The sequence below is a fragment of the Hetaerina americana genome, unplaced genomic scaffold, assembly GCF_022747635.1.
Source record: "Hetaerina americana unplaced genomic scaffold, ioHetAmer1.1.p SCAF_6, whole genome shotgun sequence".
Taxonomy (NCBI): Eukaryota; Metazoa; Arthropoda; class Insecta; order Odonata; family Calopterygidae; genus Hetaerina; species Hetaerina americana.
In genome coordinates, this window is record NW_027287205.1 from 19,744,936 (window position 1) to 19,757,195 (window position 12,260).

The 12,260-nt window shown below is 37.4% G+C and overlaps 2 protein-coding genes across 2 annotated transcripts in view; one reads left to right on the forward strand and one right to left on the reverse strand.

Moving 5' to 3' along the window:
* Window positions 1-12,260, reverse strand: part of RpL28 (ribosomal protein L28) — a 139,787-nt gene that overhangs the window by 9,351 nt on the left and 118,176 nt on the right. The window lies entirely within an intron of this gene.
* Window positions 1-12,260, forward strand: part of disp (RND transporter family member dispatched) — a 29,382-nt gene that overhangs the window by 5,118 nt on the left and 12,004 nt on the right. The window contains exons 4-6 of the mRNA XM_071593607.1: window positions 5,611-5,830; window positions 9,620-9,864; window positions 10,714-10,914. Of these exons, the coding sequence (XP_071449708.1) occupies window positions 5,611-5,830; window positions 9,620-9,864; window positions 10,714-10,914 (666 nt within the window). The remainder of the gene's footprint in view (window positions 1-5,610; window positions 5,831-9,619; window positions 9,865-10,713; window positions 10,915-12,260) is intronic.

Here is a 12,260-nt window from a genome sequence, read left to right on the forward strand (position 1 = left end):
TTACACTCTGAAACTGTTGCATTGAGATGATCGCAGATATTTCAAAGTGCAATTCCATACAGAAAATGTCTGAGTCAATTACTTTGAAGAGCATGCCTTTCAAGACATAAATACAGTTACCACCATTTTTTATACTGATCGGCAATAGATGCCAAGCTAAAATCACTAATGCTATACGTGGTCTGTGCAAAAAATATGATAACTGGTGCTATCTGGTGGCCATGACGCGGACTATAGCCTCACCTACTAGCAGCGCTAGTTGCCTTAGACTCAATGAGCCGTCTGTGCTTGGCGGATCATCGAGTTGTCCATATGGTGCCGGTTATGTTCGTTTCTGCTGTCCTTGTTTTTACTGTTTGAGGAAATCAAGCAGCAATAAATCATCAAGTTTATGGTGAAGTGTGGTAAAAGTTAGAAATTACTGAAATGTTGACAGCTGTTTACGGGGATAATCCTCTGAAGAAAAAATCAGTTTTCAAGTGGATCAAGTGCTTAAAGATGGCCAACAAGACGAATTTATCATGCAAGGCCAGGACGACCTTCAACCATCTGTGTTGACGACAACAATGATCGTTTGTGGTCCCTTGTCCTTACCGATTGTCGAAAAACTGTCCGAATGATAGCCAATGGACTGAATTTAGGAAAATCAACAGTGCACACTATTTTAACTGAACATGATGGATGGATCCTTCTCCATGACAATGCACCTGCACATTCAGCATTGATTGTTCGCCAGTTTATGGCAAAAAATTCAATCGCCATCGTTGATCATCCTCCTTATTCGCCAGATCTCACCCCCGTGACTTTTTCCTCTTCCCAAAATGCAAAAATGTGATGAGAGGACATCACTGGGAAGATGGGGACACAATATAACAAGAAGGGACAAGAAAACTAAAAAGCCTTACCGTCAAGGACTTCCAAGGGTACTTTAAACAGTGGAAAAGAAGATGGAATAAGTGCCTAGCAATGAATGGAGAGTTCTTTGAAGGGGACAAAATTGATGTGGACTAAATTTTGCAAAATAAAGTTTTTATGGCCTCAGTTCATGTATTTATTGGATAGGGTAGAACACATCAACTTCATTTTTGTAATCCAATGTTCATTGAGTCATAGTAAATTATAGCAACCATGTTCGTTCACAGGTTCCGCGGCGATGAGTAGGTGATTTCCACATTTTTGGAAATTGTGGTGGAATGTGTGTGGCATTTGTGGCCAACCTCTACATGGAGAGCTTCGAAAAGAAAGCACTGGAATCCTGCGACAAGCGGCCCTCACTGTGGCTAAGATATGTTGACGACACTTTTGTCATTTGGTCACACGGAGAGGGAGAATTAAAAAAGTTCCTGAAACACCTGAACTCACAGCATCAAGCCATCCACTTCACTATGGAGGTGGAAAAGGATCATCAACTGCCCTTCTTGGACGTCATGGTGAAGAAAAATAAAGGGAATGGGAGGCATGGACACAGAGTATACAGGAAACCTACTCACACCGACCGCTTCCTTAATGCTGCATCGCACCACCATCCCAGTCAGAAGACCTCACTGGTGGACACACTTGTCAACCGAGCATATAAAATATGTGACTCCAATTCTATTGCCAATGAGAAGAAACACTTGACAACTGCCCTGCAAAGGAATGGATACAGAGCTCATATGATCCAAAAAAGGGCCGAGAAGGAAGAAAAGAAGAGACAAACCACCACTGTTCCTGACAGGGAGGAAGACTCCAGACCACAACCGAAGGCTTACGTCACCATCCCCTTCATCGCAGGGACTTCGGAAAGAATCGCGAGGGCTTTAAGGAAGCATGATGTGGTGACCAGATTCAACTGCGTCACCAAGATAGCTGACACCCTACCCGGACCCAAGGATGAAATTTCACCGTTAATATCAGAAGGCATGTACCAAGTGCCATGCTCCTGTGGTAAATGGTACATCGGTGAAACATGCAGAGCACTGAAAACACGCATGAGTGAACATCAGAGAGCAACCAAGGCCAAACAGTTTAGAGCATCGGCCATTGCTGAGCACGCCTGGAGTGAACCCAGACACTCTATTCTGTTCAACGACGCTTAAATAATAGCGAAAGAAGAAAAATACTTCCCGAGGATAATCAGAGAGGCCATTGAAATCGTTAAAAGGCCAGAAAATTTTAACAGAGAGGATGGATATCCACTCCACAGTGCGTGGAAAAGAATTATTCCGCGCAAATATGAGGACGTTCCCTGATTGGCCAAGAAATTTCCCGGTATTGGTGCCGGATTTTCCCTATATAAGACGGGACAACAAGCTTCTTTTCATTCTTGACCTGAGGACGCCAGCAGGATAGCTGGTGAAACTGTTGTGCATTTAAACGACATACGCGGACGCAGCCCGAAAAATTTGGAAATCACCTATAGCAACCATGTTCGACAACTACCTCTATCTCATATCTTATTTCGTAGACATCTCACATTTTGGCAAAATAAATTGCAGTCATTACCCAGTCAGAAGGACTTAGGTTTTAATATTCCCATTTGGAGACGGGTATCACGCTTAGCTAATGAACACTTTTCTGTAGTGTTGTCATTGTGGGTCCTTGTTGCTGAGGTGGATACCGGCGTATTACAATTTTTCAACTCAAAGTTCCCCCGATTAAGTACTGCACCTGCACCTTCCAGAATTTACTCTGTCTCTTCATGAGTAGGTGTAAGTTTCCACGGTTTGGAGTGGTAAAACTTCCCCGCTTTCACTTCACTGGCCAAGTATTATCTTTAAGAACATGCTCTACAAGCAACAATTTCAGAGTGTAAAAATCATTCACCTTGACTGGGATTCGAACCCAGATCCCTCAATATCCGGTCGAGTGCTTTAGCCACTTAAGCTACCGAGGCGTCCTAGGTAGCTTAAGTGGCTAAAGCACTCGACCGGATATTGAGGGATCTGGGTTCGAATCCCAGTCAAGGTGAATGATTTTTACACTCTGAAATTGTTGCATTGAAATGCACATTAGCGGATGACTCCGTTAAAAGTTACTGTTGCGGCATCTCCCGCAGTTTCTTTGGAATATGCTCTACAAGGCTAATTGGCGCACTGAGTTTAAAAAACTATATATTTCACCAACTCTACAACTTTGAAATTTGAAATCACTCCCTCAAAATATTCCAGAAAGATGCTTCACAATGTCATCAGGTGTTGCATTGGACTGGACACGATACTGCCCCACTAGAGATTTTTTATTCTGATTATGTAACATTTTGGATAATGATCTTGGTCCAACAAAATATTGCAGAGATCTACAGTGCATCAAATTTCAACTCACTTTCACAAAATCTGTTAACATGTTGTCAAATAGGTTTCGTATCTAGACATTGAAGTTGCTCATTGTTCTCTCAATGCGAAGTAAAGCACTAGTCACCAATATATAGTGACATATTTGCCCATTTCAACTTTATTACTTTGCTAAAGGCCTACCAGTCCCCAATGGGCATACCCCCACTCTTGTTTGACTCTAATAAGAGTGAGTCCCTGTATCTGTTATGAGTCCTTGTTACTGTAGGGTAATCGCAGATTTGGTGCCTGTAATCTCACCTATGTAACCTCATCCTCTTCTTCATACCACTTGCATTTTTTGTTGTATATGTGAATCCTAGAAAGTGCAGGTACTACCTTACTTGTCAGTGACTAGTTGCAACACTGATGTCTCATTATTTGGCTTCTGTCTCTGCACTTAAGGCTTTAAGCGAATACTGGCCTAGGTCCTTCTCCCTGGAGTTTGGTGGCTTGAGTTGATTCTTTCATGGCCCCCTAGATGACCGAGTTGCCTTTACTTCCATGCTATATCTCTGTCGTTCCTACTGTAAGCATCAGAGTTACATTTGGTTCAGGAAAAATAGGATGACAGCTTGTTCCAGCTTTTGCCTTTACATTCGGTTTTACAATTCTGAGTTTTTCTTCATGTCCAGATAGCAAAATAACCTTAGCTGTCAATGCTCCCTTAAAACTTCCCATCAGGTCCAGACAACCAGAAAAGCTTCAATTTGTTTCATCTATCCATCTCATTAAGTACCTCATGATACCCCTGTACTTGGCATGATTTGCACCATGACTTATTGAAAGCTTTTAGGTCTATTTGACTCTGTGTGCTTTTATGAATTAGCCTTTGATTTTTTTAAATCTCCTTGATGGTAAATGCAGAGGCTATTATGGCCTATACCTTGGTCTGATAAACCATCATGTAAGGGAGCAGAAATTTCCTGAATATGGACTTCCACAACACTCTTCAGCTCCCAATTATGAATATTCTACTCTGGTTTAATGGAATACATCCATTTGCCATTGATGGAAAGTAAACCTTCCTGGACTAAGTTATCCAGCATTCTATTTACTGCTTGGAAGTTCACACCAACTGATACTTGTATGTCCTTGGTCATCACCACATCAAAACAAAAGGCCCTTTAGGTCAAAACCCTCATGAACAAGGCCAGATTTGTATCATAGTTTCCTAGAGACCAGAACTGGTATACATTCAGGCAGTCCTCCAGAAGAACAGTTACCTTGTGGTCTTCATACCAAGAAATCACATTGAAACAGTGAATTATCAACAAAACAGTCATGAGAAGATTGACCCAAGCCAGTTGCCTATGCAACAATTCCTTTCATATTTGGAACTTTGGAATGAATTTCCTGTGGAAGGCCAATATCAAGTGATTCAGCATTCTTTCCAAGATATAGAACATTATGCCATCTGTGAAAGACTGTCTTCAACCATTTAATATGGAGGGAGTGTATGAGATTCCATTTTCAAAAAGAAAATTTTATATCCATCCAAGTGGATACTCCGTTGTATGCAGGTTGCAAGAGCTATGCAGGGCAATCCTTCAAGGGAACATCATAAAATCAGTGATTGCAGAATATGTAGGATTATGTGGAGGGTACAGGATTGAGCTTGTAAAGACAAGGTTAAGAGCCAAGTTGAGCTTTTACTTCCTAAGCTTGACCTCCAAGGTGAGGTGAAGTGTGAACTAACAGGTCAATGACTGACTACAGGCAGGGGGTCAGGATGGAGCCACAAGTTTGGGTTTCATTTGACAAAGCTCTTGAATTTCTTTGAATAATTGAATGAAGATATGGGATGATTGTGGTTCCCACAGTAGAGTGTTGTCGGAGATTACTGATAAATGTGTGCTCTCCATTACTTTGTTGAACAGCTTCTTGTTTAAATAACATGGAGAATGTAAATAAAGAGGCAGGAGATAGAGATAATTCATTAATCCTGATGATATGCCCCACATCGGACATGAAATCTTGTCAAAAAGCATGTACATTAAAAATTTCCGATCTATTTTCTGATATGTATCAGCGTATTTTTAAATGACTGAGCCTCATCAATGTAGAAGGCTATGTTAAGCATGATCCTACATGGTTGTTCTCCATTTTAGTTTTTAGTGCCATTCTATTTTTACCCATTTTGAATTAATTATGGTTTCTTTAGAGTGATTCAGTATTCTGTGTATCCAATATGACAGTGATTGCAGAACTGTTTTTTTTTTACAGTTTAATTATCATCAGTTTTGTATTTTTAAGTTATTTTTCCTGAATTTCATCTCTCTTTCTCTGAATTATCAAGGTTTTGGGGAGGAAAAGGGAGAAGATACCCAATGACCACCCACTTAAATCTGATTACAATTTGGAATTCACCAGTAAGAAAAAGTCTTCGCCTCCTTCAGTAGATAACGAACATTATGTGGAGGAAGAAGATGATGAGAGTGACGTAATTGCTTCCAGTTTGCCCCAAGGAAATTCAAGCTATCATGATGATTTGGAAGATTTCTTCTGTGGTGAACCAAGTATGTATTAACATTTTGCTAATAATGAATTAAAAGATTGAGAATTAAGCTATTAATTCATAAAAATGTTGTTTGTATGATATGGTATTTTATATTATTTTAGTTTATTTCATTTCCTGATACGAAATTTTCCTGGCCATGTCCATTAATATCAATAGTGTTGTATGAAAACTCAAAATTCGTATTTCCTCTATTAATGCATGTGAATATGACTTCTGTATTCACTCCATTAAAATTTTGCTGCTTGATAAATAATTCAATAATAGCTGCAGTGTAAAAAGTAATAATATTATTAATTGTGATTAAATATTATATTTATTTATTATTATTATTTTGGATACAAACTAAGAGCAAAGTACATACATTTAAACCTTGGTAATTGGATTCGTTAAAACTTTGGAATGCGTGAATCCTCAGCGACTTGTTACTGATGAAACTGAAACGTTATTGTATAAGAGGCAGATCATACAAATGGATTGAATCTTATCTAAGTGAACAGCATCAGCATATGGAGCTCGCAAGAAATGGCTCCAAATTTGTTTATCCTGGTAGAGAAGTAACACTGGATGTTCCCCAGGGTTCTCTACTTGGTCTTATGTTATTTTTTATTTATATTAATGATCTAACAGATGAGCTTAAGTCTGTTAAGGGAATAGACCCATTATTGTATGCTGATGATACAAATATTATTGTGTCAACCTCCTCAGTGTACTTTTTAACAGAAAGAGCAGCTGAATCAGCACAGATTTTCAATGTATGGTGTTCACTTAATTTCCTGAAACCCAATATAAACAAGTCCAGCCTGTTTCACTTGTAAAAACAACTTTCCACTGCAATCACAGTAGCTGCAGCAGGTGTAAATTCTCAAAATTCTTGCACCCAATTTATCTTGATGTGTCCTATATTTGTGTGTGTGAGTATGCACCAAATCTCCAGGCAAATAAATGCATCATTATTACTTCTGAGGGATCAGTGCATGTACCAAACACACAGAATTGGCATTTGTTAATGAGATAATAAACTTGCCGGGGACAATTACAGTCCTTTGGAGTCACATTCATCAAATAAACCTAGGCTAGATAAAATTTCCATCTTATTGGATTAAGAGATTGATTGAGGGTAATTTCAAGGCATTAATTGAGTTCTAACTTTTTATGATCTGCAGTGATGAACAAATAGGTTACCATTTTTCCTTATATGATAGTGATGAAATACCTCCCACTTTCAAAAAAACCAAAGGTTTATGTGACATTAAAGTCATAAGTACTACCTTGATCAAAAAGTTCCCGGAATAACCACCGTGTGGCGCTCCCATCGTTCCGATTTGAGTTCTGTTTTTTTTGTTAAATTGGTACATCTGTTGTTGATATTCCCTTTAAATCTTAGTGTCATAACTTGACATTTGCAAAAGTTACGTAGCCAAGAGTACATCTATCTCTGTGTGTGTTGACGATTTTTTACAATTTCAGAAATGGATTTAAATTTGCAACAACGAACTTGTATTAAATTTTGCGTAAAAAACGGATTTAGTGGCGCACGGACGTTGGAAATGTTGGAAAAGTGTTTCGGCAACGATTCTCTAAAAAAACGGTCGTTTACCAGTGGCACGAGCGGTTCAGAGGTGGTCGTGAGTCAATCGAAGATGATGAACGCAGTGGCAGACCATCGAAATCGAAAGTCGATGAAAAAATTGATAAAGTAAAAGAAATGTTGGTCAATAACCGCAAATTAACCGTCAGAGAAATAGCGGAGGACTTGAACATTGCCTATGGATCCGCCCAAGACATTGTGGTTAATGATTTGGGTTTCCGTCGTGTAGCAGCAAAGTTGGTGCCAAAAGACCTCAATTTCATGCAAAAAAGAGACCGTGTTGACGTCGCAAAAGACATGATTTGCGAGGCTGAATCCGATCCCACATTCATCAAAAGGATCATTACTGGAGACGAGACGTGGGTTTATGAGTACGACACGCAATCCAGACATCAGGCAAGTGAATGGCGTTCACCAAATGAGCCGAGACCAAAAAAACCACGTCGTTTTCAGTCAAAAAAGAAGGCAATGCTGACGGTTTTCATGGATTACAACGGTGTAGTGCATCATGAATTTTTGCCAGAAGGCCAGACAGTAAACAAAGAGTATTATTTGGGCGTTATGAGACGTTTGCGTGAAGCAATTCGCCGAAAGAGACCAGAAATGTGGGCAGAAAACTCGTGGATTTTGCACCATGATAACGCACCGTCGCACAGTGCTATCATTATTCGTAATTTTTTGACGAAAAATGCAACAAATACCATCCAACAGCCACCGAATTCACCTGATTTGGCTCCCTGTGACTTCTTTCTGTTCAATCGAGTTAAAAAACCATTACGGGGAACGCGTTTTAGCAGCCGAGAGGAAGTAATGGAAAAATCGCAGGAAGCACTGATGGACATACCGAAAACCGACCGTAACTTTTGCAAATGTCAAGTTATGACACTAAGATTTAAAGGGAATATCAACAACAGATGTACCAATTTAACAAAAAAAACAGAACTCAAATCGGAACGATGGGAGCGCCACACGGTGGTTATTCCGGGAACTTTTTGATCAAGGTAGTATATGACTGAGGAAGAGCTAGGAATGGTGTAGAGGAAATGGGATTGCTGTGGACAAATCCTGAGGAGGCGAGAAAGGTAGATGCTGAGCATTTTAATTGGCAATGGGGTATGGGATTCTGATTAAGGGAAAATTTAGGTGAATAAAGAAGATAGGGAAATTTGATAAGTTTGTTGAATGAAATGAAGCGAAGAAGGAAGTACATGAAATGGAATGGGGTTTTTTCTATGGTGTCAGGTTTTGTTATGTTAGGAGAGGCAAAAAATCTATTGTAGTACAATATTATGGGATGTGTCCATCTTAAACCTACACCAGCCAGTAGAATATCAACAGTAATAAGATATGTGTTTCTGGCTGATTAAGAATTAGTTTACAGTGCTGCCTTGAATGGATATAAGAAACAATGCCAAATTCTGTTTGCAAAATTCAGTATGCCCCTGTGGCTACCAAATTCAGATTGCCATAGGAAAAGGAAAAATAAGGTTATTGTAAATACCCCAAGTTTTAGTACCTTTTTAATTTGGCATATCATATAAATTTCTTTGAATAATTGAATTAGGGTATGGAATACATGTGGTCCCCCTGTAAAGTGTTTTAGAAATCGCTGGCAATTTTGTGTTCTCCATCGATTTGTTGAACAGTATCATGATAAAATAACAGTAGAATTTTTTTTAATACACATACCCACCACACCCAATTATTTCTAGTGATACTAAATTAGTTGACCAACATTATTATTTAATAATCCTGAATTTTGTAATGCATTTACATAATATTGTTATAGTATTCAAACCTACATAATATCATGTTCTTTTGGTGTAAAATTTCAGGTAAAAATTTGCTCTCCTTGTATCTTTTCCTAGATTTTGCGTATAATCCTCAGTGATGGAATCCACAACATTGTTTGTGATAGTAGACTCAATGTTCTCATTTTCAATGTGCCTCACAGCTTTTGTTGTCAAAATTCATGCTGCGCTTTGTTAGTCTTTTTATGGAGGAACTTTGTGATATTTATTTCTTAAGCATCAAATTGTAACCAATATAGTAACACCTAATGGTTATAAATTTAATTTCTCAGCTACATCATTCAGGCTATCAGATGATTTGTAGTGTGTGTGTAGTTGTCTTATCATTAGTGCCTCATAATATATTTATGCTTTTTACATTACTGAACCTATTTTCATTCCTGATTAGGTTCTGACTATGCAAGGATAGTCCTTTCAGCAGTAAATGGAGAGAGTTTGCTTACATATGACTCCATAATTGCTATGTGCCACCTTGAGCATGAAATCTTGATTGGCAGTAATGGGACAAGTGATGTCCATGAAGTATATAAATCATTGTGTCAGCCTTCAAAGTCTGGAGCTTGCTGTACACCTTGGTCTATCCCAAACTATGTTGTTCAGCTTGCTAACCATACATCTTGCTTGGATCTTTCGGTAAGATGCTGAACTCCTAATATTTTTCATTAAATTGATTTTCATTGCTTTTAATTGGTATTTTTAATTAATGTTTACTTTTATGTTTAAGAATCCTTTGTTTTTGGAAATTGTATTGTATTTTTTGTGTAAGGAAATCTGTGATTTCTAAAATTAGTAGGAATTTCATTGGAGAACAAAAATTGTTTTTTAACTGTAATTGTTAATAAATTCTTTTGATTAAAAAAGGTTTATCATACTTTTGGGGTAGCTGTAATTTTTAATTATATACACATAATATAGGAGCCATTTATATGCAAGGATATTCTCTGAAATATAATGGTTATGAATGAAGTGCTAGATGACCATTGTTTTTTTTTAAGTCTTTATATAATATCAGGACTAAATATTTTTGATTATTTCTTATGGTCGCATGTATATAGAATTTTATTACTTATCCAATTGTGGAAAAAAGTCAGAAGAGAATAAAAATCATAGGACAGTACTTTTTTTACATTGCTCATGATAAAAGTTTTGACTTAAATATGTTGTAATTTAGAAAACAATCCATGAAAATTGTACTTTTTCAGTGTCTTTACACAAATGACATAAAGGCTTTATTTTCCAATGGTATTTTGGGAAAGATATCCTAGGGTGTGAGGGGATGGGGTGAGGTAGGCAGTTAATGAACAGTCCCTAGGTAGGCAATTAAGTAATTGCAGTGTTAAGGGGTGTGGAAATGGAAAATAATTGTTTGATAAGACTTGATACTGTGGACTTTGGTTCACCATTAACAGGTTCCCTCCTAACATGCATTACTTTATAAGATTTGTGCATTCATACTCCATTTCATGACTTTATAATTCTCAGGAAAGTGATGTCAAATATGCAGTCAGAATGTTGAATCAATGTGGAGCATTTTACTTCAGCCACCAATTATCCACAGAATGCAAAAAAGATGATGTGCTTATTGACTGCCATCCTGTTCCTAAGGAGTGTTTACACAATAGTTGGGCTCACAATATTTTCCATTTTCTTGCTGATAAGGAGCTATCCATATTGGGTAACAAGGTATAATTAATATATTTTATTGATTATTATTCACCTTAAATTTTTACCCATAATATTATTTTTCCTCTCCATAAGCTCCAGAAATATGTTTTAAATAACTGTAATTGGTGGTAGGAAGAATGAGAGGAGGTAAATTCCTTAAATCCCTTTCAGTGTTAAAATCTAAATATGAACTTATTGATTTAAAAAGGTCAGCATCACAGAAGTTCATTGTACAAATTACTCTGAAAGAACTATAAAAAAATTATCCAAGATGGAGGGATTAAGTGGTAAGATCACATGTTGTCATCCAAAAGCATTGAGAAAGCTGTAGTGTAAAGAATCAATTTAAAATGAAAGAAGTAACTTTGTAATTCCACGCAAACTTGATTAAAATTCTGCCTAGGTTATGAAATTGGACGTCATGATCAGGTAATAAGATGTCTTCTGTAGAAATTACCTGATGATGGCATCCAAGGTCAAAACCTAGGCCAAAGTGTAATAAAGTTCGTGTGGAATTACTAAGTTACTTCTTTCATTTTAAATATATTGTGTAAATTTGATAAAGTTATGCCTGAGACAACAGAAGGGTAAAGTATCACTTAGTGAAACTCCTTGTGATAAAAGAAAAAGAACTTTCCTCTTCAAAAATAATGCTTACTTTGTGGAGTAACAAAATCATCCTACTTAAGTCAACAGTTTAAAACAACTTGATTTTATTAATGTGTGAAAATATAGCATATGAAACCTAAAATAATGTTTTTTATTTCATTTTATTCACCTCAATTTTGTTTCCAATAATCAACAATCACTTATTCTCTATTATTTTGGCAAACATTTCTTAACTGCTCTGATTATGAATAAAATAATCATGGAGTAACCAGTCATAAAGTGCTTGTGCTGTGTTATTCAAGGGATATACTCTTAAAAGAGTTTTGGATTCATTGATCCATGGTATGCCACCATTCTTGATATTTTGTAGATCCATTGCTGTTCCATTTAATGGTGCTCTATCACATTTATGCAATATGACCATGTTACTTTGGCTTATGACGGCTTCGAAGATAGGGGTACTGTGAGGAGCCTACCAAGTAGGGAGAAAGCTTGAGTGATGTTTACCTCTGACTTATTTCTGGCAGTACGGCTTACAACTTAGCTATGAGGAGAGGAATAAAAGTAGGGGTAGGGAAGGTGGATAGAGGAGGGACATGGGTGGAGAGTAGTCTCAGAAAGGGAAAAATATAATATACAGAGGGAAATGTATTTGACCACATACATGCAGTATCAGATGTTTCCCCAATGACTACCAATATTGGCTAATTTGGATGCAGTCAGACACAATCCTTTTTCACTGAAAAATGAGTAAA